The sequence below is a fragment of the Marmota marmota genome, unplaced genomic scaffold, assembly GCF_001458135.2.
Source record: "Marmota marmota marmota unplaced genomic scaffold, marMar, whole genome shotgun sequence".
Classification (NCBI taxonomy): domain Eukaryota; kingdom Metazoa; phylum Chordata; class Mammalia; order Rodentia; family Sciuridae; genus Marmota; species Marmota marmota.
The window spans coordinates 8,370,293-8,398,288 of record NW_026000205.1 but is presented as its reverse complement, the minus strand read 5'-3'; the positions used below and the strand labels follow the sequence as shown (position 1 = coordinate 8,398,288).

Below are 27,996 nucleotides of genomic sequence, written 5' to 3'. Positions count from 1 at the left end.
TTTGATTTCTCCTCTTCCTCTCTGGTTGGTGTACTCTTGGCTCTCAGGGGTTTGGATGGCAGGCTGGTGTTCTAGAAGTCAAGAGGACTTTCCAACCTAGAGAACTTGAGTCTGAAGCAAACTTCAGAGGAATGAAGAAGAGTTCTGGGAGGAATTTACCTTGTATAGAGATAGGTAGTATCTTAGAGATCAGATATGTATGTTTTCCAGAGTAGGAAAGCTGGGTTGAAGAGGGTGAGATTTCCTCAGCCTGTTGATAATCTTTGAAAAAGACTGTTCTTGCCCATGTCCAAGGGCTGACTTGTACCCAGCCAGTTAGGGACTAAATAGCTGTCTGTATTCCTGAGATCTCCATGGGGTCACCATCCCATGTTCACCCCTGACCAAGCCTTGTAAGTTTTGGCTTAAAGTAATTATGGAGCCCTTAGGGTCCTTCCAGCATGTGAGTAGTCACTGGTTCCAGCTCTCAGAGGGAAGGAGTCAATGACCAGCGAGGTTAGGAGATGTGCTCAGAGTCCCATGTCTTCTTTGTCATGTTCCATTAATTCAGATCTTTCCCGATAATGTGAAGCTTGTCTTATTTTCCTTTTCTGAAAAATCTTCCCAACTTACTTTCTGCTTTAACTCCACCTCCTTTGGCCCTCTGGCAACCCGGTATGAGGCGTAGCATCTTCTCCTTAGTGTCTGGGGCGGGGCGGGGGTCTGTGAGTGCCAGTGCCTTTTCTCTGGACCTGGAGATTGATAGGAAGTTGGTTTAGTATCTGAAGTTGGCTTCATCTTTTTCCTCCGAACAAGTACTCTGAAAGAGGAAGGCATGGGACTCTGTACCTCCTCAGCCCACACTCTCCTGGACAGCTTTGGCCCCTTCGCTCTCTCTGATCCCTTTGCTTCCTTTTCCAGGAGCCTGGAGAGGCGTGGCTGGACCAAGACCTCCCCCCATGTGAGCAGGCTCCCTCCTCCCCTAACCACCCATTGCCACCACGCCAGGGAACGTCCTCAAGCCCTGGCCCTCAGGGGAGAGGTAACAGGAGCCCAGAGCCGAGACCATGTGACGGCGCTGGCCCTTGCCACCGCCGTCCCCCCCACCCTGGCCCCAGGCCTGGCACCATGATGTTCCGAGACCAGGTGGGCATCCTCGCTGGCTGGTTCAAGGGCTGGAATGAGTGTGAGCAGACAGTGGCCCTGTTGTCGCTTCTGAAGCGGGTCACCCGTACCCAAGCCCGCTTCCTGCAGCTCTGCCTGGAGCACTCGCTGGCGGACTGCAATGACATCCACCTGCTGGAGTCGGAGGCCAACAGTGCTGGTGAGTCTCTGCCCCTAGAGATGGGAGTGAATTAGGAGGGTGACCTGGAATGGATGTCAGATGCCCAAGAAGGCCAGTCAGTAATGGTGCTAAGAAATTTGTGTTCTGTGCTTTTGGGAGTTGGGAAGTCTCTGTCCTCCCAAGCCTTCATCTTGGCTCTCCTGGGGCTTTTTTGCCAGATATCCTCAGGGTGGAATGGGAGACTCTCAATGGGATGGCAAACCCCTAACCGAGAAAGAATCGTGTAGGGTTGCTTGTGTGGGCAGCTGAAAGGAACAGACTAAAGTCATTACCTATGAAAAGAGGGATAGAAAGTAAGCAATAATTTATTTTTCAAGCTCCAGGACATCAAGCTGGGTATGATGGCACCTATAATCCCAGTGGCTCCAGAGACTGAGGCGGGAGGTTCACAAGCTAGAGGCCAGCCTGGGAAACTTAGCAAGACCCTGTCTCAAAATAATAAGAGCTAGGGATGTTGCTTAGTGATAGAGGGTTCAATCGCCAGTTCCCCCGTCCTCAAAACAACAACTCTGAGAGGGAATTTTAGAACTCTTCCAGAATTCGTAAGTCATCTACACTATTTTTTTATCCCCAAGGGTAGGTTGGACTTAAGACATAAATAGCTTCAAGAGAGTTTGGAATTTAGATACAGTTCTGTATTTCCAATCCTTAAGCTTCCTGGAGAGAGGCACTCCATGTCTTAAGACGTTGGCATTGGGATAAGAGAGCCAGGCTTCTCTAGAACCAGTCCCTAGGCCCCCAGTCATAGATAGGAGTAAGGCCAGAGAACAACCTCAAGTACCACTGCTAAAGCCTTTCTAACCTTCTGGGCCTCCAAAGGGCTGAAGAGAGAGCTGCTGACACCACTGACCAGTGAGAGATGGAGGCCGGAGAAGAGGGAGGGCAGTGGATACCCAAAAGTTAGCTAGGAGAGGGACAGGGGGCTCCATGCAGTTTGTCCTAATTAGTCATCCTCACTCATCCCACCTTCTTCACAATCATAGTTGACATTGAACCCTTACAAGTTAAGGACTCTTTTTTTTTTTTTTTTTTGAGTATACATCAAGGAGGTGCCATTTTTAAATTTATTTAGAGCAAAGTAATAGAATTTATTTTTGAAACAGAAAGGAAGCAAAGGTCCCACAAGGGAGGGGTCTTGAAAGGGTTGTCCCCAAGTACCCTTTACTTTCTATTTATTAACTTGGAAAGCAGTGTTCTCTGGTGGCTCTCAATTCTCATTGTCTAGGTTTAAATTACAGTTTTCACTTGCCATGTAACCAAGTAATTTAACCTCTCCATGCCTCAATTCTGTCATCTTAAAGTCAAAATTATACTTATATTGACCTTTTAGAATACTTTTGAGGAGTCAGTGAGTAACACGTGTAGAGCTCTTAGAACAGTGCCTGGCATGTGGTAAACACTCAGTGACAGTCAGCTGTTGTTTTTATTGTCAGTAATTCAGTTGGTCCTCACAACCAGTCTTGTAGGTACTATTATTATCCCGTGTTTAAAGGTGAGGAAACCAGCATGGGCTTCTAATATTGGAGTTTGGAGAGCATCGAGCTGCCTGGCCTCCCTTGGTTCCCCAGGCCCACCCATCTTAGCAATAGTCAGCTTTCTTTCTTTTTTCTTTCTTTTCTTTTTCTTTCTTTCTTTCTTTTAAAAAAAAAAAAATATATATATATATCTGTCTCTTATACACATCTGATGTGTATAAGAGACAGGTATTGTNTTATTTATTTTTTTATAGTTATCGGCAGACACAACATCTTTGTTGGTATGTGGTGCTGAGGATCGAACCCGGGCCGCACGCATGCCAGACGAGCGCGCTACCGCTTGAGCCACATCCCCAGCCCCTATTTCTTATTGCATTTTTATGTGTAAGTCACAGAAGTGCAGTGGTTATAGGGGAAGGCAGTTACTTAGACCAGGAGCCATATCAGCCTAATTCCCAGACTGGCAGACAGAGCAGCAAGAACCCAGCTCAGCTGCAGCAGGCACAAGACTCAGCCTCCCTACTAGGGAGGGCTCCCCTCTTTAGCACCAGGGGCAGGAGTTTGTGCTAAGACCCTGTTGTCAGCATGGGGGCTTTTTGGGGACAGGCTAATGTCTTATACAGCTTTGTCACATAACCTTCTACCATTTCATCCATGAAGGCAGTTGGATAATTTTTGGGTACCAATTTTTGTCTGCGTATCAGAACCGCTAGTGTTGCTTATTGCTATTGATATATTCAAGAGCATTTTCAGTCTTTGCTTTTGTTTTCAGAACTTGTAGTAAAAGTCAAACCATGCAGAAGATGAAAAGTGAGGTCTTCTTTTCAGACTCCCATGTTCCCACCTTCTTGTATTATGTTTTATGAGATGGATTCTGTGCATATATAGCTACAAACTTATTCTCCTTCTTGCTTTAAGGTGTTTTAAGGGCTGGGGCAGAGCGCTTGCCTAGCATATGTGATGCACCGGGTTCAATCCTCAGCACCATGTAAAAAAAGACAAATAAAATAAAGGCAGTCTGTCCGTCTACAACTACAAAAAAAAAGAAATTTTTTAAAAAAGTTGTTTAAACAGATATAGCCAGATATGTGTATTAACCAGTTTGCTTTGTTCACTTATCAAAATAATTTCATACCATTCCATATTCAGCACATACTTATATGCCTTGTTATTAATGGCTTGTCAGGGCTGAGAACTGCTGGGCAATAAATTGAATGACAAGTACATGAATCAAGGCCTTTCTCTATATCCCCATATCAGGTGGTAAGAATTTTGTTTTGTTTTATCTTTATTTTGTTTATTTATTTTTATGTGGTGCTGAGGATTGAACCCAGTGCCTCACATGGGCAAGACAAGTGCTCTGCCACTGAGCCACTATCCCTGCCCAGTAAGAATTTTTATAACAAGCTGATACTTACATGGTTAGGGGAGTAATGAAAACCTACAGGAGGGAAGAGAGGGAAAGGAAAGAAATTACCTGTGATCGTTTCTCTATCAAATCAAGCTCTACTCCAATCTTGATGTGCTCACTGACTGGTTTGCTTGCTTCTTTCCTTCCTGCATTAAAATATTAAGAACTGTTATTCTGGGGCTGAGGTTATAGCTCAGTGGTAGAGTGCTCGCCTCGCATGTGGAAGGCGCTGGGTTCGATCCTCAGCACCACATAAAATAAAGGTGTTGTGTCTGTCTATAACTTAAAAAAAAATTTTTTTTAAAAGGACTGTTAATCTAAAAGAAGGTTTGGGGGCCCCCAAAGAAAGTAGTATGTTTGGCTGCAGTTCTGCCTACCTTGTTTCGAAGAAAGGGAGAAAGCCCACCAGGATGGGAGTAGAGCGTGACCTTATTTGTCTCTTGGGAGAAATTGCTCCTCCCTTATTTCTTTTCCTCTGTTCATTATTGGCCTTTCCATTCACTTGGGTTTCCAACTTGCATCATCATCAGAATCCCCCAGGATGGGCAGTAACTTAAAAATTCAGATTCCTGGCCCTCACTGTCCCCCCAGACTCACTAAATGAGCACCCTGAGAGGATGGTCGTGGGGAAAAATACTCAAATTTTTCTGATGACCAGTCACTATGGGAGATGATGCCCTGCTGGGTGATTGAACTTGTTATGAAGCATAACACATCAAAGTTCTAGATCCAGCTCTACCATAAACTCATACTGCTCTTGAGTCTGAGGATCCTTATCTAGTCAATGAGGGGGTTGTTCTAAGTACTTTTGAGGTACATCTTTAGGCTCTGAAAAAAAGTGTCAAAGTTGGCAGAACATAGCCAAGCATACTACTTTCTTTGGGAGCCAGTACATTCTAGAGCAATAGTTCTTTTTTTTTTTTTAACATTTATTTTTTAGTTATAAGTGGACACAATATCTTTATTTTATTTTTATGCAGTGCTAAGGATCAAACCCAGTGCCTCACGCATGCTAGGTGAGCGCTCTACTACTGAGCTACAACCCCAGCCCTAGAGCAATAGTTCTTATTATTTAATGCAGACTGGAGATATAGCTCAGTAATAGAGCACTCATCTAGCATGTGCAAGGCCCTGGATTCAGTCTGCAGCACTGCCCCCTGCCAAATTTTACTGGATGGACCCTCGCTTTCTCAGAGAAGTGCACACATACCCCACTAACCAAATCCTGAGTTCATTTGGCCCACTAGTCTCCAATTAAGAGCTGCCCATTACAGGGACTAAAGCCCTTCCGTAGCTCTTCAGCTCCCTTCAGAGCAGGAGGCCTGAAGAATAAGGTGTAGATCTCTTGCCTTTTTCTTGGTTTTGTCTCTGTCCCACCTGATGAACCCTACCTCTTCCTTCAGTTCTCCAGGGAGTCCCTGGGTTTGGGTCAGAGCTGCCTACATGCCTATCTCGTCCACAGATAGGGCAGGGAGCACAGAGAAACCAACATAAGAAAGTGTCCCAGTCCTGGCTTCAGGTCACAGTCCCCCAGAAACTTCCTAAAAATAATGTGAGGCATAGGTCCTGCCCTTAGAGATTTAAAGCTCCCTAGGTGACTCATGTTTGACCCAATGGAGAACGATTTGACACTTGCTGATGCTGATTCTAGGTGAGCCTAAGAATGTGGTAAGGAATGTGACCTGTTGAAAGTTGGGGTGGGGGGTACAGCCTAGGCTCTCCCCCTAGGGACAAGGAGGATATATGGAAGTCATCTATCTCCAGCACCCCACGCTGGTTTCGTAGAAACAGGACCTGAGGCAATATTCAGGAAAAGTAATACTCCAGAGCTCTGGAAGAGGGGGAAGGACCCAGGTGTCCCCTCATCATCATCCTTGTTCCTTCTCCTGTATTCCCTTCTGTTTGGAACTACAACAGTAATCTTGGCACTCTCCTTTCCCTGATGCTGCCTTGGACTAGAAGGGAAGTCTCATGGACAGGAGGATGGTGGGGAATGGGGGCCAGGGGAGCTGAATTTCCCCTTCCGTCCTAATTCTGTAGCATCCTGGGCCACATTTCCTGCCTTTCTTCCCACCTCATCTCTTCTGAGTCAGTTCCCAAATCCAGCAGGTTTAAGCTCCTCCTCCTTGGCTCCCTGGGTCTGGGTGGGGAAACTGAGGTCAGGAGGGGCCATGACAAGTGAGTCACCAGACTGGCTCAGTCCTGATGCCTCCACCCTCCCCTTTCAGACTCTACTGACATAGTTCATCAAACAAAAATGTGAGCCCCTTGGCCCTCCCTCATATCTTTGTGAGCTAGGGTGATGTTTGGAGCCAAACCCTAGCCCCTCTGACTGGTGCCTGAGGCTTCCAAAATGGTTGCGACAGCCCAGCACATAAAAATGGTTTGGCTCTTACAGTAGTTCTCAAAAGATATATTTGGCTCCTGTGATTTGCCAGGACCCAGGGTTATGACCTACTTAGCTCTGGTCACCTGGCCAGACCTGCCCTGTGGCCACCGTGCCAAGGCAGGCACTCATACACAGCCTCCCTTGCTCTCTCCATGCCTGTGGAGTCCAGATTTGCAGCTTGGTGAGAAGCAGCTCTTGGCGTCATGGCATTCCCCAGCCCCCTCCCCCATCCACCCACCTCCAGAATTTCATCACTGCTTGTTGTGCCTCTAGCTCCAAGGAACCAGAGATCTGTCTGTTTTTGGTAAATAACTGTATGAAATTCCCCACCCCTATTAGGAATCTTACGGGGAGTCCCAGATGTGCTTTCCTAAATGAACTTCTCCCCAGCCCTGAAACAACATGGTTCTAGATCTCCAACCAGGAGCAGTGACAGTAATAGTCAAATGTACTGAGCATCACACATGCCAGGTGCTTTGCATGATTGTTTCCTTCGTTTTATAACCAAGTGACAAGGGCTTTTTTGAGGGGTAGGTGGTACCGGGGATTGAACTCAGGGGCACTTGACCTCCGAGCCTCATGCCCAGCCCTGTTTTGTATTTTATTTAGAGACAGAGTCTCACTGAGTTGCTTAACGCCTTGCTTTTGCTGAGGCTGGCCTTAAACTTGCGATCCTCTAACTCAGCCTCCTTAACTGCTGGGATTACAGCTGTTGGCATAACGCTACTGCGCTTGGCAACAAGGGCTTTTATAAACCCCATTTGACAAAAGAGACCAAGGCTCAGAGAGGTAAAAGGACTGGCTCACAGTGGTGTTGACTTAGGTCTTGGAGTTATAGCTGGATTTTGAACCCAGACAAGTTTGCCTTTTGAATATGTGTTTTCATTCAGTATGCTCTGCTAGGTAACATGAGGTTGGGGGAGCCTAGCGAGGGCACATTATACACACGGAAATATCATACCTTCCCGGACCATCTGGGTTCAATTGGGCAGGTATTCATTGGGCCCCTGATGTGCCTGTACTTGGGGCCAGACTTTTCTGATCTGGGCAGGAAACTAGAGGTTCCATCCCCACCCGTCATCTGCAGCCTCAGCTGGGCTCACCCCAAGGGGCCTGAGGCTGCACAAATTCCTTGGACTAGTTCCAGTACTCATTGATGCTTCCCAGTCATGGGAGGCCCGCCCTTACCACCACCACCACCACCACTCAGACACATGAACACACATTTCCTCAGGGTCAGCTTCCATTCGTCCAAAACCACTCTCCCCTTTCTGGGCAGTAGAAGAAGGTCTTTCATTGAACCCAACCCTTAGGGCTGTTCTGTCACGTCCCCTGGCAGTACCAGAGGAGAAGCTGTGTCCCTTAGCCCTGGGGTCCTGGCAGTACTCTGGGGTGGGGGAGGGACTAGACAAGGCCTCTCTGTCCCAGATGCCTCTGGCTACCCTGTAAGGCCCAAACAACAGCAATTGAGAATGTCAGGGTAGGGATGAAGGGACTGTGCTGGTGGAGAAGGGAGAAAAACACCCATCACTGAGCCACATCCTGAGAGTTTACTATGGGCAGACTCTTTCAGATGCTTTATATGCATCACCTCCCTGAATCTTCTCAGTAGTCCTGTCATCCCTGTTTTACAGAGAGGAAGCATATTGTCCAGGCAACATTGCTGCATGCTGCGATTAGGATGCAAATTCTTTACTTTGTCCCTATTATTATGCACTATATGTCTTATCCAGAACTGAAAACTTGCCAGGCGCAGTGGTACACACGTGTAATCTCAGCGGTTCAGGAGGCTGAGGCAGGAGAATCACAAGTTCAAAACCAGCCTCGGCAACTTAGCAAGGCACTTAGCAACTCAGTGAGACCCTGTCTCTAAATAAAGAGCTGGGGATGTTGCTCAGTGATTAAGCACCCCTGGGTTCAATCCTTAGTACCAAAATAAATAAATAAGAACCCAAAGCTAGGGACTATATCAGGGAATGGTGGGTGCTAGAGAAGTTCATTATCATGTGACCCAGTGAGTGCCAGATCGAGGTGGGAGAGCAGGAAAGACTAGATTCCCTAACTTTAGGAAGGCCTGTCCCATCTTGGAATGATCTTTAAATGTGGAGGTAGCCTGGGGAGACAGTCTTGTGGTCATGGGGCGCTGGTTCAAATGAAGATAGAGGGGATGCAATTTCCTAACTTTGAGTGGCAGTTACTGACGGGAATCTGGAAAGCCAGCCAGGGAAAGGAAGGGGAAGAAGGGAGAGTCCACATCAGAGAAATAGGTTGTAGTGAAAATTCTTCTCAATTCCAGAGGCAGATAGAACTGGGTTCAGATCATGGTATTGTCACTCACTAGCTTTGTCACTTGGGGGAAGTGAATTCACCTTCCCAAATGTTATTTATCTGGAAGATGGGAATGCTAAAACAGGACAAAGGAGGGGATGAAAGCCAGTCATACTGTTCATATAGTGGCAACATGGCAAATGTTCAATAAATGTTATCCGTTGTTATTACCGTATTTTTAATGGTGATAGTATTAATTCTGTTATTAATTTGGGGTAGTGCTATGGCCATAGCATGAGTTGACCTTAAATGAATAAATGGATGAATTTCTGGGTACTTTAACAGGGTTTCTCTAGGAAGCTTGGAGCAGAGAGAGCCAGGCCAAGAAAATGCACGATTTACATAGCCAGGAATTGGGAATTGAGTGTTTCATTTTCCTGGGGTTACAGATTTAAATAGAATTAGAAGTTAATGGGAATTCCAGGCCACAGATTTCTAAGCAATTCATTAAGAAAGAGGGTTGCAGAAGCGACACTTTTCAAATTTCTATGCAAGGAACCAAGTATATATCCTGCATTATGGGCAGAAGAAAGAAGAGGCCTTTGGATTTTTTCTTCCCTCCATACTAGGTATTGAACTCAGGAGTGCGTTAACCACTGAGCTACTTCTCCAGCCCTTTATATTTTTTATTTTGAAACAGGGTCTTACTAAGATGACAAGACTGGCCTTGAACTTGCAATCCTCCTGCCTCAGACTCCTGAATTGCTGGGATTACAGGCGTAAGCCAAAGCACCTGGCAGTCTTGGAATCTTAAGGCTTAAGAAACTTGCATTGAAAGACCCTTGGATGCCTAGGTTTCCTTATGCATGCCTATTCCCAGCTTCTCTGTTTCCTAAGATAGAAGATTGGATTGTGCTTTTACAATCCATGTATTAAAAGGAAGGAGCCATTGTAAAGTATACTACCCATAATACTAATTGTGCTAGTTTTTCTGATGCTGTGACAAGGTGCCTGAGAAAATCAACTTAGAGGAAAAAAATATTTATTTTGGCTCACAGGTTGAGAGGTTTTAGTTTATGATTATCTGGCTCCATTATGCTATGGGCTTGTGATGAGGCAGAGTATCATGGCAGAGAGGACATGGTAGAGTAAAACTGCTTGCCCATGGTAGAGGGGAAGTGAGAGAGAGAAGGGCCTGGGGCAAGATATACCCTTCCAGACTAGTTCCCAGTGATCTACGTTTTCCAACTAGACCCCACCTCCTGAAGTTCCCACCACCACCTAATAGTGCCCTCCGCTGTGAACCCCATCAGAGGTCAGAATTCTCATGACTTTAATCATTTCCCAGGAACCTTACCTGTGGACATTGCTGCATTGGGTACCAAGCCTTTAACACATGAACCTTTAGGGGGACATTCCAGAACCAAATTATAACAGTAGTTAAAAAAAAAATAATAATAATATTTCCCAAGGACTTAGTTTATTCTGTGGTCTCAATTCCTAGCAGCCATACCAGGCAGGAATAATTCTGAGTTCCCCTCTAAAGACAAAGCAGAGCTCAGGAAAGGGGCTGCTATTTCCCAAAGTTACATGGTTGATGAGCAGTGAAGTGACATGAGCCATATCTCTACCTGTTCATTTTCATTATCCACTCTTTGGGGATCTTAGTTTTGTCCACTTAGCGCCAGCTTCTTTGCCTCCTTCCAGGATCCTACCATTAGCACATTTCTCATCATCCTGTGAATCATCATCTTGACTACAGGTGTGAACCCAGTTGCCCAAGAGTGAGTTGGCCTTGATCCTTGAACACTATCTCTTCTTTCCAAGTATTGGTGTTCTTTGTCCTTTTTCAGCGTCATCTCCATCCTCTACTTTGTTTAGCTAATCACAGAGTAACAAGGTTTTTGAGGGGGACAGTCAGACCTGCAGTGGGTCCTTCCCAAAGTCTCCTTTATGCTGCCAGCCTGGGGCCTTATTCTTAGGGTGCTCCCTTCTGGGTGATGGGGAAACCTTGGCTCATTACTCAGGTTCTCAGATATGAAATGAAAGGAGAGGTCAAGATGACCCTGGCACAGAGGAGCCAGGGGAGTCTTCCTGGAGGAGGATAGGTTTAGGCATTCTAAAAGACATCAAATTTAGTGCTCACTTTAACAGAACTAAGCTAAAATTGGAACAATACAGAAAATTAGTCTGAGACCCACTCAAGAGCAATTCCAAAATCTTGAAGTGCTCCATATTATTTTATTTATTTATTTGTGTCATTAAAGAGAAGAAGAAGAAGATATAGAATTTGGGCAGAAGGAAAGAGGTTGCTGCAGGCTAAAGCCTCAAATCTCAGCCTGATTGCGGAAGGTTGGATGAATGTAGGGTTTAGAGAGCCCCAGAGAAGATGGGAATATGCTCTAGCTGAGTCTTCATCTGGAGGAATAGATGGGGAGTGCCCTGGAAAATGAAGGTGATATTGGGCTGTAAGTCTTGGTGCAGGGTGCCATTGTAAAACTCCTGGTGAGGAACATGACATCCTAGTGAAGTTTAGGAAGATCAATCAATCTTGTATGTACGTGTGTGTGACTCAGACATGAGAGACAAGGTCAAGCATGAACAGAGAAAGGAGAGGAGGAGATTAGAACTGAGGGAGTAGACAGTGGATTCTTGGGTTTGTAGTTGTTTCCACCCAGACTCTCCTGACATTTCTTCTTATCCCCTCTGTAGCCATCGTCAGCCAGTGGCAGCAGGAGTCCAAAGAGAAGGTGGTGTCCCTCCTGCTGTCCCACCTCCCTCTGCTTCAACCAGGCAACACGGAGGCCAAGTCGGAGTACATGAGGCTACTGCAGAAAGTGCTGGCTTACTCGATTGAGAGCAATGCCTTCATTGAGGAGAGCCGCCAGCTGCTCTCCTATGCCCTCATCCACCCAGCCACCACACTGGAGGACCGCAATGCGCTGGCCCTCTGGCTGAGCCACCTGGAAGAGCGGCTGGCTAGTGGCTTCCGTACCCGGCCAGAACCCTCCTACCACTCACGCCAGGGCTCAGATGAGTGGGGGGGGACTGCAGAGCTGGGCCCTGGAGAGGCAGGGCCAGGCTGGCAGGACAAGCCACCCCGGGAAAATGGACATGTGCCCTTCCACCCATCCACCTCGGTGCCGCCAGCCATCAACAGTATTGGGAGCAATGCAAATACAGGTGAGGGGGTATTGCAGGAGGCCATGCCTGAAAATGGCCAGACTGGGCTCTCTTTACTCATTCTGTGGCCTTGGGACTCCCATAACTTCTCTGGGCCTCAGCTTTTTTAAGTAGTACAAAGGTTGGGAACTTGCACTCCCAGAGCCGAATTGGACCTACAGACATATCACTGAATCCACACTTTGGTTTTGTGTTTTTACATAAATTTAGTGAGGCTGGACATGGTGGTTCATGCCTACAATCCCAGTGACTTAGGAGACTGAGGCAGGAAGATCATAGGTTCAAAGTCAGACTCAGCAATTTAGCAAGACCCTGTTTTAGAATTTTTAAAAAAGAAAAAAAATATGGGAATGTAGCTCAGAGGTAAAGCACCTTGGGTTCAATCTCCAGTCCTCAGTTCAAAACATAAAATTTGCTTAATTTATTAATTTAGTGATATTAGATTTTTCCCCTTAAAATCGAATTTCCAACTTCTCTTGAGAAGTCCAAAGATCTGGCAGCTCAAGGCCTGTATTCTCAGCAGCAGCAATAATAGGAGAGGAAACTGAATATCAGCCACCTGCTTTAAACTCTGCCCATGTGCTGCAGCCTACCTCTGACTGACCCAAACCATCTTTGAGCATTTCTGGTACCTGGCCTCCGCCACCTTGAATTTGTGACCCCCTGGAAGAGGAGTAGACACCATCATCTGAGGCCCTTCTAGCTCACTGGCTGCAGTGAGCTACCTTTAGCTTACAGTCTTGCTTACAGTCTTTCTTCTTAGATATCTTTTGTGTTTGTTTGTTTGTTAATGTAAGATATAACTCCCACTTGTGGTGGCACATGCCTATAATCTCAGCTATTTGGGACACCGAGGTAGGAGGATTGCAGTCTCAAGGCCATTTCAGCAACTTAGAAAGACCCTATCTCAAAGTTTAAAAGGTGGGAGATGGGAGCCAGGCATGATGGCATGTGCCTGTAAAATTTGTGAGGCAAAATCACAAATTTGAGGCCAGCCTCAACAACTTAATGAGACCATGTCTCAAAAAATAAAAAGGGCTGCAGATGGGACTCAGTGGTATAGTGCCTCTGGATTTGCAGGACTGCAAAAAATAAAATAAAAAGGTGGTGACGGGGAAAGCACCCCTCGTTCACCCCAGTACCACACGAAAAGAGACATATTCCTGCTGCAAGGCATTAGTAATACTAGGTAATGTTTTTGAGCACTGACTGCTAGGTACTCTTTTTTGCGTGTGTGTGCATAATTATACACAGTACTGGAATTCATTGTGACATACTGGTACATGCACATAATATAATTTGGTCAATTTTATTTCCTGGGCATTCTTTGAATAAACACTGTTTCAGATATGATCTCATTTAATCCTCATGACAGTCATATCATTAGTCCCATTCAACAGATGAGGACACTGGAACTCAAAAAAGCAAAGTCACATATTCAAGGTCGCACATAGAACAAGTGGTGGAACTGGCCAAGGTTCACACCCAACCATTCTGATGCCAGAGCCGGCCTCTGACCACTGTGCTGTCCTGCCAACTAAGTGGGCTTGAAAGTCTCTCTTAATAAGCGCCCTGGAGGCTGGGTGAGCAGGGGGAGGTGGCGTGGCAGTGCCTTTTTGAAATGTTGGTCGAAATGAACAGGGTAAGAGAGGGTAGGGTGGCTTTTCTAAGTCATGGTGACATGGCATGATCCTAGTTGAGGCAAGGGACCATGACTCAACCTCAGGGTGGCCAGCCCCCTTCAGCAGGCACTGGTTAGAGCTGCTGTGGAATGTCACAAGTGTCAGTAGAGAGGGGACGAATCCTGTAATCCCAGGAGTGTCCAGTTCTCTGGTACCATGTGCACATCAGTTACCCCCCGCCCAGGCTATTTTCCCCACAGTTAATGTTGATGTCTTGGTCAGCCTGCCTAGGAACTTGTAACAACCTGGGAAGAGAGAAAGATAGGAGGGCATTTCCAGGGAATTCTGGCAACCTGAGATGCCTTGGACCTCCTTTTCCAGTCTTAGAGCACCATAGTTCCTGGATCCCTGTTGGGAGAATATATTAATAATGATAATTCTGGTTTAAAAATGTTGGTCGCTGCCAGGCATAGTAATGTATACCTGTAATTCCAGAGACTTGTGAAGCTGAGGCAGAAGGATGGTAAATTGCAAGCCAGCCTCAGCAACTTAGCAAGGCTCTAAGCAACTTTGCAAGACTTTTGTCTTAAAATAAAAAGGACTGGTAGTAAAGCACCTCTGGGTTCAATCCCCCCAGTGCAAAAAATAAATACAGTTTTATATACAGTTTATACACACACACACACACACATATACATATGTATAAACAAACATACACAACTGCTTGGAGCTGTTCTAAGAACTCTAGATCTGTAAACTCAGAAACTTGGCTGAGTCAGTGAAGTCACTTGCCCAAGATGGTATACCTAGAAATTAAATGTAGGCAATCTGGCTCCAGAGCTTATACTCTGAATTACTGTCTTATGTTTCCTTCACCTAGAAGTGACCCTCTTGAGATCTATGCTCAGACCTCATAGGTCACCCATGCAGGGTAACCTCTCCACATCTGTGCAGGTTTTTGGTTCTGTTTTTCCCTTTGGCAGTACTGAGGGTCAAACCTAGGACCTTGCACATGTTAGGCAAATGCTCAGCCACTGAGCTACATCCCCAACCCCAACTCCCCAGCAACTTTAAAGACTAGTGTTGGAATAGGGGCTTGAACCAAAAGAGAAAAAAATTGGGCATTCCACACAGAGGGCACAGCATGAATCAAAGGCACAGGAGTGACAGAGGGGACAGCATATGGCAAGTATGGCTGTGATGAATTTACATTAGTAATAGCAGTAGTAGATACTTATGTTTACCATGTTCCTATCATTGTGCTATGGACTTTGTGTGGAAATGGAGGCAGAGGGGTGAATGAAGTGATCTGCCGAAGAGCACACAGTTCAAAAGTGGCAGAGTCAAGATTTGAACTTAGGTCTTAGGGCCACAGTCTTGCAGGGGGACAAGACCAAGCTTTTGGATTTCAGGCAGTTGCAGGAAACAGGAAACCATTAAAATATTTTTGAGTAGGAAGCAAGGATTGGCTTGGGATGGCAGGCAGGGTGGGTTTGGGGCGCTGCCAAGGACAAACCAGGGTTTCTTGGAGAGTATGAGGCCCTGGATCTCTGGCCAGCATTCCTGTTTTTATAATTCTCATGCTGTGGCCAGCCTCTCCACCCCAATGCAGGGCCAAGCAGGGTTCCTCAGGAACTACATGTCATGCCAATCAGAATAATTTCCTGCCCTCTCAGCCTCGCCTGCCCCCTTCTTGGCTGAGAAGAGAGGAAGGAGGAGGCTAGAGACACCAAGACAGCCACAAAGGCCTCTATTGAGATTCTCCAACCCCCCAGGCCCAAAGTGTGCCATTTTTCTTTAGAAGTCCCAAGTGGAGCAGAAACTAAGGCCAAAGGAGTCTGGAGACTTGGAGGAAACCCTAAGTAGAAGATCCCAGAGGTCTTTGTCAGGGACAGGTTGAGTTGGCCTTATGGGTTAGCCCGTGAACTGCCCACTCCCTCAGGTGACTTCATGGCTATGAGCATCAGTATTGTCCCAGATAGTGACAGAAGGTGCTTTGGGTCCTGCACCAACCAGGTTGGCCCTCCTTCCTGGACTGGGTGTCAGTGGAACACTGGCAAGAACCCCAGCCTTTCCATTGAAAGCAAGGCCCAGGCTCCGTGTCTCTGCCTCTCAACTCCCTGTGGGAACTGGAGCAAAGGGCATGAGCTTCCTGGGCCTTGATGTCCTTACCTACCCAGGCTTTTTAGCTTTGTTTACTTTTCTTTTGCTCTCAGCTAACTTGGGAGAGGCTTCAGAATTCCCTGTGTCAAGGGCATCTTGGTCCCCTTAACATCCTTTTATCCTTTATGAAACTGTTGAAGCACTTCTGTGTGTCATGCCCTGTGCCTAATCCTGGGCTTGCAGAAATGATCGGGCGGGTCCCTGTCATCCACAAGCCCCCAGTCCATTGCCTGGGGCTGGCTAGTGAGGAGAGCCGCAAACATCATCACCAGGCAGCTGCAGAAAGGCTGCTTGTATGAAGTGTGGAGACAAAAGCAGCTGGTGGAGAAGGTGGGACAGCAGTGGCTGGGCAGTGGGAAAAGGCACATAGCTATGTAGGAGAGCCTGTGGTGATCCCCTCCTGTTTTGGGAATAGTTAAAAATCACTGGTGTGGTGGTACACACCTGTAATCCCAACATCTCAGGAGGCAGAAGCAGGAGGATTGCAAATTCAAATCAGCCTCATCACCTTAGGCCCCAATTTAGTAAGACCCTCTCTCTAAATAAAATAGTTTAAAAGTGCTGGGAATGTGGCTCAGTGGTTAAGCACCCCTGGGTTCAATCCCCAGTACAAAAAAAGTCAAGTGGTAGCTGGGTGCAATGATGCAGGCTTGTAATCCCAGCAACTTGGGAGGCTTAGGCAGGAGGATCACAAGTTCAAGGCTAGACTGGGAACTTACTGAGACCCTGTCTCAAAATGAAAAAGGCTCTGGATATAGCTCAGTAGTAGAGCACCCTGACTTCAGTGCCCAGTAACAAAACAAAAAAATGTTGGATCACCCTGTTTACCTCAGAAACAGGATGGACAAGAGAGTGTGAAATGTCCTATGGAAGAGGCCCCTGGGTTTACCTTCAGCCACCAGACCTCATGGGTGGCCAGTTTGGGCTCAATACAGAGAAAAAACAGAGATGTGAGGCCCAGTGACATGACTCAGAGCACATACTTTATCCATCTCTAAGTACTAATGAAGCAACTCTTCTGGGCTACGCCCTCACTATAATTGCTAAGGATAGAATGCTGTTTAAGAGAGGACAAGTCCCTGCTATCACAAATCTTCTATTCCAGCCAAGGGATTCGGTAATAAGCAAGTAAACAAATAATTAGATAAGATCATTTCAGGTAGTAATAGGTGCTGCAAGAAGATAAGGCAGTAATTGGGATTAAGGGTTGGGGAGGCAGTTATTTAAGATTGAATGTTCAATGTAGGCCAGAGGAGGTGACACTTGAGATGAGACTTGAGGGAGCCAACAGCTAAGATTAAAAGCACAAGAAGAAAGAGCAAGTTCAGGGCTAAGGATGTGGCTCTGTAGAGTGCTTGCCTAGCATGTGTGTGTGAGGCCTGGTGTTCCCAACACCACACGCATGTGTGTGCGCGCGCGCACACACACACACACACACACACACACACACACAAGAATCCCTTACAACAGACTTTGAGTTTTCCAGGGGCAAATGGGGATCCAGGAGAGGTGAAAGCTACAAAGACTTGAACCAAGGGCTGAGTGTGGGAGATGAGAGGTCAGAGGTGAGCAGGGGCTTATTTACCTTCTAGGTATGTGGAAGAGCTTGAATTTTGTTTTCACCATGAAGGACCCACATGAAGTTAAGCAGGGAACCATCTTGATCAGAATTTGTACTTTTTAAAGGATTAGTGTGGCTACTTGGAGGGAAAGGGGGACTGTAAGAGGCAAGAATGAAGACAAGACAGGTAGGGTGGCACACGCCTGTAATCCCAGCAACTCAGGTGGCTGAGGCAGAAGGACTGCAAGTTTCTGAGGCCAGCCCTCAGCAATTTCACAAGGCCCTAAGCAACTTAATAAAACCTTGTCTCAAAAAAATAAAAAGGGGGCTGGGGATGTGGCTCAAGCGGTAGTGCGCTCGCCTGGCATGCGTGCGCCCCGGGTTCAGTCCTCAACACCACATACAAACAAAGATGTTGTGTCCGCCGAAAACTAAAAAAATAAATAAATAAAAATATTTTAAAAATAAATAGGGCTGGGGATGTAGCTCAGTGGTGAAATGCCCCTGGGTTCAATCCCCAGTACCAAAAAAAAGGAAAAAAAAAAACAGTGAGGAGGCTGTGGCAGTAATTTCCAGCCACATATGCTGCGGCTGGATTAGCCTAGCAGGGAATGGGGATAGTCAAGAGAAGTGGCTGACCATTTGCCAGGGAGTTGGGCTTTGGGTGAAGGAATGCTCAGTATCTGGTAGGTGGGTATCTCTTGGACCCCACAGTCCCTTCCCCTTGGAGGATTGTGGCTCTGAGTGCCATCACAGCATTGAAGGCATGGTCTCTTGTAGTCAGATACCCAAGCCTGACCTCTTGCTTCTCCCTCTCTGGCCAGGTCTCCCCTGCCAAATCCACCCTAGCCCACTGAAGCGCTCCATGTCACTCATCCCTACGAGCCCTCAGGCCCCTGGTGAGTGGCCAAGTCCAGAGGAGCTCGGTGCTCGGGCTGCTTTCACCACGCCCGACCACGCACCCCTCTCGCCCCAGAGCAGCGTGGCCTCCTCTGGCAGTGAGCAGACGGAGGAGCAGGGCTCCAGCCGGAACACTTTCCAGGAGGACGGCAGTGGTATGAAAGGTACAACAAGGAGGGCGAACCAGGCCCCGCTCTAGGGCTTCCACTGAGCTTAGAGGACAGAAAACTTCTGCCTGTCACCTGCCTTCCCTGAAGAGGGGACAGGTCTGTGAGAAGTAGATAGTCCCTATACTTTGGGTTCAAGACAGAGCTGAGACACCCCCCCCCTCGTAGGCCCTGGTGTGATGGGGAAGGAGCCCCTACCCTCGACAGTTTTATCTGACAAGGCTACCAGGACAGGCAACTGATAGAGGTTCCAGGAAGATGTTTAGAGAAGTCATTGAGGTCATCCTGACGTCTTAAAGGGTCAGGTGTCCTACCCAGGGGAGGCACCTGAAAGGTCCCTGCTGAGTAGATGAAGAAGTAGCTTATGATCCCACCCCCTCCTAGTTTTCTGGAGCTCTTAAGACTGCCTATAGTTTCTGCCCGGTCCCTCCCTAAAGCCTCCCCCTGTCTGGTCACCAAATTCCTGACCTACCTCTCTCCCTCCTTTCCTACAGATGTGCCCTCGTGGCTCAAGAGCCTCCGTTTGCACAAATATGCAGCCCTCTTCTCACAGATGAGCTACGAGGAGATGATGACACTGACTGAGCAGCACCTGGAGTCACAGGTGAAGCCGAGGGAACTTCATGGAGGTATCGGGGGCAGTACCATTTGGCACTACCCCTACAACCCAAGCCTCCTGTCTCTTTGGTCCTTTTGGGACACTGCCAATTACTTCACTCTCCCATTTCCAGCTTCTTGTCTCTCTCTGTCCTTATTGTAGAATGTCACCAAAGGTGCCCGCCACAAGATAGCCCTGAGTATCCAGAAGCTGCGTGAGAGGCAGAGTGTCCTCAAGTCCCTAGAGAAGGTGAGAACCTGATATCCCAATCTCCAAGTCCAGTGGCTACCTAATGGGACCAGGAGACCAAAGGCTTTGGGTCCGCCTTGCTGCCAGCTGCCCAGCCATCTCTCCTCTGGGCCTCCCCTCTCCTTAGATCTCACCTCCAGTGGCGTCAACCTTTCGGAGCCAGATTCTAGGGTCCATATGCAAGTTGGCATCAAAGGGCTCCCTTGCTAGTTGTTAAGAGGCTTCCCTCCCTGTTGGCCCTGGTTTGTGATTCCAGAAGGTCTCTTCTAATGCCGCCCCTTCTTTTTCCTTTTGTTTTTCCGTTTCTGACTGATCTGTCTGTCTGGTGAAGGAGAGTGTCTGTGTGTGTTCTCTTTCCATTTGATTCTTACCCACTCACTCTCCTGCATCAGCCTGTTTGCCTTCCTTTTCTCCCTTTCCCTGCTCCTTGCCCTCTGTCCCCGCCACCCTGTGTCTTGGTCTGAATCTCTGGTTCCTCCTGGCTGGATCCCTGAGACCCCAGCTTTAGACTCCCTTCTCCTGAGTTCTGTGGGCCTCCACGCCAAGGGGAAGAGGGAACACGTGCATACAAGTATGTACCTGTCTGCATGTGTGTTGGCAGTGCCCTTACCTGCCCTCGCCCTTACCTGCCCTCTCTACGAATCCAGAGTGCCACCCTTTCTTTTCCAAGCCATCTGGCCCCACTTGTGTAAACATTCTTTTTGTCTCACCGTGAGGTCTATATGTGACCCCAACTGTGTCCTTCCCATGCAGGATGTGCTAGAAGGTGGGAATCTGCGGAATGCTCTACAGGAGCTGCAGCAGATCATCATCACCCCCATCAAGGCCTACAGTGTCCTTCAGGCTACTGTGGCTGCTACCACTACCACCCCTACTGCCAAGGATGGGGGCCGGGGGGAGCCGCTGCTGCCAGGTGCTGAGCCTCCCCTAGCCCACCCTGGCACGGACAAGGGCACTGAGGCCAAGGACCCTCCGGCTGCAGAGAAGTATCCCCCTCCACCAGCTCCAGCTCCCACTGATGGCAGCGAGCCAGCGCCGGCTCCCGTTGCTGACGGAGACATCCCCAGCCAGTTTACACGGGTGATGGGCAAAGGTAAGGCCAGCTAAGGCCTAGCTCGAAATCCTGAGGCAAGCCAGGCATTGTGGCACATGCCCAGTGGCTTGGGAGGCTGAGGTAGGAGGGTTGCAAGTTCAAAGCCAACCTCAGCAATTTAGTGAGGCCCTAAGCAACTTAGCAAGACCCTGTCTCAAAATAATGGGCTGGAGAGGTGGCTCAGTGATTAGGCACCTCTAGGTTAAGTCCCTGATACCAAAAACAACAACAAGCCAAAACTCCTGAGGCAGAAAGCCAGGTGAACTCAATCAAGCATTAGGAGTCAAATTCAAGAAAAGCGCTGGGAACAGAGCTTTTTAAAGCCTTCTGGGGGGTATAAAACTGTGGAAAGTATCAGCTTTCCACAGTCAAGGGTGGCAAGGTTCCTGCTCTTGGGCAAGCTTGGGCTGATAGCGGGACAGCATGTCAGAGGAGACTGCCTGCAGTAAAGGGTGAACAAACATCCAGGGGATGAGGACAATGAATCTCATGGTAGATTTAACCTTTCCTGAGATAGCATGGCATAACAGACCTCCTACTTGGATCCAGATCTTTATTTAGAGCTCTGTGGTCTTGGGACAAGTGACTCAATCTTTTGGGGCCTTCAGTTTCTCAGGCTAAAAATGCTCATATTAACAAGATTATTGCTGTGTAAAAATTAAAAATGGGTGTTGTGGCACACACCTATAATCCCAGCTATTTCAGAGGCTAAGGCAGGAGGATCAAAAGTTCAAGGCCAGTCTTAGCAACTTAGCAAGACCTTGTCTCAAAGTATAGAAAGGGCTGGGGATGTAACATAGTGGTAGAGTATTTGTTTAGCATGTGTGAGGCCCTGAGTTCAATCCCCAGCATTGCCAAGAAGACACATAGAAGATTTAAAATGAGGTATTATTGACTTCCTATCTGTCTTGTGCCAGGCACTGTGATAGGTGCTTAATTATATATTTTTCACAATAACCCAGGTAATCTGAGTGGAGACTTATCCAGCCCACGTCTCCTGTTCCTCTTCCTGCACCAGCTGGCTGGGACTGGGGAGGCTGAAAGCTAACTTCCTGTTCTTTCCTGTGTCCTGCAGTGTGCACCCAGCTGCTGGTGTCCCGACCAGACGAGGAGAACATCACCAGTTACCTCCAGCTCATCGAAAAGTGCCTGACTCATGAGGTAATGCCCTCTATAGGGCTCCCAGGAAGAGAAAAGCTGCTTCCTCTCTCAGAGGACAGCATTCCAACATTCTAGCATCCACCCCTTCCCCACGCCCTCAGCTTACCAGTGTTGGCTGCAGAGGCTTCTTTCTTAAGAGTCTTATCAGAAGCAGTCCCTTCCCTACTGCTAACCCCTCAGTTCTGTTTTGACATTTGTATGGGGACCCAAAGACACCCTCAACCTACTGCTCCTGCGGAGTTGGGTTTCTGGTGCCTCCTGCTCTACGCCCTCACTGGGAGGGGTGACTACACAGTTATCACTGCATGTGTTTCCCTCAGCTAAGCTGTGAGCTCCGTGAGCACAGCCACCTCTGTCTAGCATCTCCTGGCACAGAGCAGGCAAGCATGAACACCTAAGCAGTGGATGGAGGACAGGTATCAAAGAAGCAACCCTCCCTCCCCCAATTTTAGGCTTTCACAGAGACACAGAAGAAGCGACTGTTGTCCTGGAAACAGCAAGTGCTGAAGCTCCTCCGGACATTCCCGCGCAAAGCCGCGCTGGACATGCAGAACTACCGGCAGCAGAAGGGGTAGGCGGGTGCTCTCCCTAGGCCCTTGTGATTGGCAGATAGGTGCCTAGAGGGGTAAATGTGTCTGGGCTGGGATCCTGGTTGTATTTATTCAAATCACCCAGTGAAGGACTTTCTTAGAAGAAAATCAGAATGAGCCAGGTGCTGTAGCACATTCCTGTAATCCCAGTGACTTGAGAGGCTGAGGCAGGAGGATTGCAAGTAAAGGCCAGTCTCAGCAAAGCAGCAAGTCCCTAAATAACTTAGGCATTGTCTCAACATTTTTAAAAAGTTGGGGGTGGAGAGGTGGGGATGTAGTTCAGTGCTACAGCACCCCTGGGTTTAATTTCTAGTACCAAAAAAAAAAAAAAGAAAAGAAAAGAAAGAAAAGGAAAGAATACAAGGGTGTTGTTACCAGGATAGGATACAAAGGCTGGGGGCATAGCTCAATGGTAGAGCACTTGCCTTGCATGCAGAGGTCCCTGAATTCAATTTGTAGCATCACCAAAAAAATTAAGATACTGAACTGGCAAAAAATAGTATGTGTCTAGAGAGCAGGCCCCTTCCCTCTACATTTTCCTCTTCACCTGTGTGCAGTGGGCTCTAAAGTCCGTGGTGCTGAGGATCAAACCCAGTGCCCCACATGTGACAGGCAAGCACTTCACCACTGAGCTACAGCTCTAGCCCGGAAGTCCATTCTTGTACCAAATAGCAGAAATCTCTCTCTTGAAACAAAGGTTAGATAATTGTTCTGAGTGAACAGTGAGGAAACTTTTTCATACTCCCAGTCTCTATTCTTGGAGTACCCTTGTGTCAGGAGGAGATAGAAATGTGTGATGCAGAGATGTTGTCAGGGAATCCTTGCTCAGAGCAAGTCATGTTGTATCCGACCCATTGGGGCTGTGGAGGAAGTTGAAGGAGGGGTGGACCAATGGGCCCCATCCACCTAAGCTAACAGCTTGCCTTTTCTCTCACAGCTGGGCATTCGGCTCCAACTCACTCCCCATAGCTGGCTCTGTGGGGATGGGGGTGGCCCGACGGACCCAGCGGCAGTTCCCAATGCCTCCCCGGGCCCTCCCACCTGGCAGGATGGGTCTCCTGAGCCCCTCGGGCATTGGGGGTGTCTCCCCTCGACATGCCCTCACCAGCCCCAGCCTCGGGGGCCAGGGCCGACAGGTGAGCCTGCAGGAAGTGGAAGCCCTGGTACTACTGGGGTTGGAGTGGTGGTGTCTGGGATATTCTGACTCTGCACCTGGGCCCCACTAAAGGGGAGGGTCCTTTTTTGTCAGCTCACACCTGGGCCTTTTCCTCACTCACCCTCTCTGTTATCCTCCCATGTCCTATGCAGAACCTGTGGTTTGCCAATCCTGGAGGCAGCAACAGCATGCCCAGTCAGAGCCGCAGCTCCGTGCAGCGAACCCACTCGCTCCCAGTCCACTCGTCACCCCAGGCCATTCTCATGTTCCCTCCAGGTGAGGTACCCCACCTTTGGGACTATACCTTGCCAACCACCTCGCCTGGCCTTTCTCTTCTCTGGATCTTACATTCCTTATTCCTTCCCGACTGCGTGAGCATTTCTCTCCATACTTCCCATCTCTCGGTACCCATCTCCTCCACTGTTGTGAGAGAGGTGTTTTTTTTTTTCCCCCTCTGTTTCAGTTTTATCTCTGAAGTCCTGCTTTCTCTCTTTCTCTACCTCTACCTTTTTTTCTTACCACTTACCAACACTCTACCTCCATGTCTTGTGCAATGATCTTACGGTTATTGTCTCTTCATAGGATCATTAAACACTCATTTTGGAAGAGGTTGAGGGATGAGAGGTTAAAGTGTGAGGTTGCTGTGGAAGGAAGTCCTGTATCAGCTAATCAGCCCCTTGCATTCTTTCAGAGGCCAGTGACCACAAAAGAGCCAGTAGGCCCCACCTCTTAGATGAGGTTCTACCTATAAAGGGAATTTGGAGTAGAAGGGCTTTTACCTGTGCTCAGAGGCCAACCTGGAGATGCAAGGTCAGGAGGAGGGTCAAGTGGGCAAGAGAAAGATCAGGAATACACAGTCACAGTCCCTTCCTTGCTGAACATGGTGGAGTTGGCTCTTCCACCTTGGCTGGCCCACTGCTGAGCACTGGTGGGTCATCTGCAGACAGATGATGCCCTGAAGAGATCTTAGATTTATAGGTGACCTAACTGTGGCATCAATAGGAATTTTTTTTTTTTTTTTTTTTTTTTTAATCACAAGCATTCACCACCATATCCAACTAATCAGGATTCTTTTTGGGCGGGGGGTGCAGGTACCAGGGATTGAAGTCAGGCAGGGGCTACTGAGCCACATCCTCAGCCCTATTTTGTATTTTATTTAGAGACAGGGTCTCACTGAGTTGCTTAGTCCCTCACTTTTGCAGAGGCTGGCTTTGAACTTGCAATCCTCCTTCTCAGCCTCCCAAGCTGCTGGGATGACAGGGGGATTATTAATTTATGAGATGCTACAAACTGCCACCTGTGGAGCCAGGGAACCCCCATAGTTTCACTCTAGCACAGGGCTTGGCACATGGAAGCCATCTATAAATGATGTTAAGTGAGTGGTTGGATAAACTATAGGAGCAAAAAATAAGAACTTTTCCTAGTATGCTGTGTGCAAGGCTCTGTCAGAAAGCTTTCCTGCACTGTGAAATTTAATTCTCCCACCTGCATATTAGGCTCTACTCTATTAGAAATAATATTAGAGCTCTAATATTATTCCCATCTTTTTATTCATCAGTATCAGCCTGTGTGACAAGTCTGCTAGGACCTGAGCTCAGGGTTTAGATGGCTGGGGATGAAAAGTGAGGCTGGAGATGGGAGCCAGCTCTCTGAATTCAGGTCAGAAGCTCAGCAGTGGCAGCAAAGAGCTGAGAAAAGATTTTAAGTAGTGTAGCGTGGGGTCAGGTCTGCCCGGGGACCTGGCTACTGCCCACATGCTATAATATGAGGACCTTTTGGGGAAGCAGTTTGAGGACAAGCTCCATGGCTGCTGTCCTATTTTTTCCCACCTGCTCCTATCCAAAGGAGCAAGTCCGAGTGGGAACAGGGAAGAGTTTTAATTTAGCCTTTGCACCAGATACAGAGAACAAGTCACCAGTCAGGGAGCATGGGTCTGCCCAGTGTCTAAGGCAGGTGCCCAGACTGACCAAGGCATGGTGTCATCTATGTCCAAACTAGTCACAGCCTGTGTGGGGCCTCCAGGAAAGCTCCCTCAGTTTCAGTCACTTCCTCTGTCTGCAAGTCCAGCTTTTTGCATTGCCAAGTCTTTGTCCTTACTGTTGTGTCTCCTGCCTACTCTGTGACCACCCTAGGCCTGTCACCCTTTCCTCCCTCCTCCCAGTCATGTCCTTCATCCATATGAATGCATGCTTTGGGAGCTTGTTTCTGTCTCTTGTCGCCCTGGCTCTCGTATCCACCCAGTCAGTTCTCACCACCTCCGTTCTCCTCTCTCCCTCCCAGACTGCCCGGTCCCTGGGCCTGACCTGGAGATCAATCCCACCCTGGAGTCTCTGTGTCTGAGCATGACAGAACACGCCTTGGGTGGTGAGCATTTCCTCTTTCCCTGACCCAGCTCCCACCTACCCAACGTCTCCATCTCTGAAACTGAGCAACTCAGAGTCATCCTAAGGGTCCCAAGGGGAGGCCAGACTCCAGGGAGGGCCTGCCTGGGATCACAGGCTACTTGAGTGCCTTTCCTTGGGCCTCCTGCCAGCTCCTGATCTTCCTCCCTTCCTCCTTTCTTGTCACAGATGGGACAGACAAAACCTCCACCATCTGACGGGACCCACAGCCCAGCGCACCCATAGGCTCCCCGGGCGGCGGGCGGGGGCCAACCCCCAACGGGCTTCTCTGCGGCAGCAAGAGGGTGGGCTGGCTCAGCTATACATTCTAATATTTTTCTACTCTCTCACCCTTTTAACTTTTGTTTAACATTGGCACATGCCTTGCTCACTCCCAGGCCCGTTGAGGGATCTCTGCTGAGGCCAGGGGTCAGAGGGGGCTGCCAGGATCAAAGGGGCAGGGACTGGTCAGAGTGCCTGCCCCATCTTCCCTCCCACATCCCCCACCTGGGCCTGTCCCAACCCTGCCTCTTCCAGACTGCTGATCACCTGTCCCTCCCCAAGGGAGCAGACTCCCAGACAAACTGACCGCTACCTTGTGGAGCCTGCTCAGAAACCTTTGATATTGAGGGACCAATGAGCAGGGTTGACAACCCCTCCCCATGATGTTACTGGAGAGGAGCTGGGGAGAAAAGGAGTGAGGAGAGGAAGTGCTCTTCCTCCCCTCTCCACTGTCTGCCCTTCCCCATTCCCATCATTCCCTAAGGACAGGAACCACATTCCTCTCACCTCCTCTTGCCCTGTTTATCAGAGGTTCTCTACAATTAATTTCTTAGGCCTATTTAAGATACATATTTATATAGTTCTTAACGGTTTTTCTGTCTGATCATTCCCTGTCATTTTTAGAATCCCCAAGCCTCTCTTTGAGCCAAGATAGTGGTGGGGGAGCCTGAACTTTGAGTGGAGAGGGCAGAGCCCACTCCTCCAGCCCCCCTCACCCTTCCCTTTTTCCCCCAGCCCTGGCTTCTCTGATGCAGAGGTTGACGGTGGGCAGCCAGGGCAGCGGTGAGGTCAGGAAGTCTGTTGCCTTAACGTCCCCTTCCCCCAACAGTACACACCCTTCTTTACTCCCAGGTCTGGTTGGTAAAGACTTGGGGGTTAGGAATACGGGAAAGGGGATTGTTTGGTTTTTGTTTATTTTCCCCGCCGCACCCCACTTTTCTTTCAGCCTTTCCCATTCCCCATTATGTCATGACCTCATGTAAGTGGAACACTATATCATAATCCAGAGGTGCATCCCAGCCCCGGAGTCACATAGACCCTCTGGTCCCTGTTCCTGATGAGGGCTTGTGCTGGGGCTCAGGTGGAGGGAGGGGATTTGGGGGTTCATACTGTGGGGAAGCCAGGGTCCCCCTATTCCAACCTCCTCTTCCCCCTAAACTTACCCCTCTCACTGGGACGTTCTCAAGCTTTTCACACCGAAAAGGAAAAAAATGTTATTTTTAGATACATTTTATGAATAACTTTTGTTATGAATATGGCTGGTAACCATTGTGTATGTTATTAAAGATACAAAATGTTGGGAAAAAAACAAAAAACCAAAAAAAGAAAAAAAAGTTGAAAACCACCACCCTCCCTGTGCACTATCAGCCCATTCCCCAGACCTTCTTGCCTCTACCCTCCTGGTCTGTGCACCTCCCTCCGCTCTGAGCCCAGGGAGGGGGAAGAAGCCAGGGGATAGAGTGGCCCTGGGGACCTGCTTCCAGGTTCCCACCTCCTCTCCCAGTGCCGGGCTGGGTGGGGTGTCAGGTTTATTTATGTACCTCTTGCACACTCATCAACCTATGCAAGTCCCCACCCCGGCCCCTCCATGTTTCTGTGCCTTTGCTCATTCCCCTCAAGCTCCCAGGGCTTCTCCAGCCCCCTTCCCACTAGCCACAGGAAGTGGGATGGATGGGCCACCTCGTTTTGGAATCAGTAGGGTGTCCCTCTCATGGGACCCTCACCTCTCCCTGGCTGGTTCTGTCTTGTTCACTCCCCGTCAGGGTGAGCTGACCCTGCCTGGCACTGGGAGGTGGTGAGGGACACCCTCCCACACACAAAGGGAGGCGAGAGCTGCCCCCTCCCCACCTGACAGCAGAGTGTGTAGGACGCAGGCGGCCCCACTCTGATGGGCAGGACCCTGACCTTCTGCTCCCCTCCACCCGCTGGCCCCCAGGCCTCCTTCCATGATTTCACCCTTCCTACCTACTTCTGTCCCCAGCCCCACTGGCAGAATCAGCTTTGAGTAACTGTATAGTTTTTC

General features: G+C 48.5%; 1 protein-coding gene across 1 annotated transcript; it reads left to right on the top strand.

Annotated features, from left to right (window-relative positions):
- Positions 1-816: 816 nt before the first annotated feature.
- Samd4b (sterile alpha motif domain containing 4B) lies at positions 817-27,583 on the top strand. Its single transcript, XM_015496872.2, has 12 exons — positions 817-1,303; positions 11,580-12,050; positions 18,221-18,460; positions 18,958-19,067; positions 19,224-19,310; positions 20,064-20,403; positions 21,479-21,564; positions 22,017-22,135; positions 23,092-23,290; positions 23,463-23,586; positions 25,591-25,674; positions 25,881-27,583. Exons 1-12 carry the CDS (start codon positions 1,108-1,110, stop codon positions 25,907-25,909), a joined length of 2,085 nt encoding a protein of 694 aa, XP_015352358.1. The 5' UTR covers positions 817-1,107; the 3' UTR covers positions 25,910-27,583.
- The last annotated feature ends 413 nt before the right edge of the window (positions 27,584-27,996 follow it).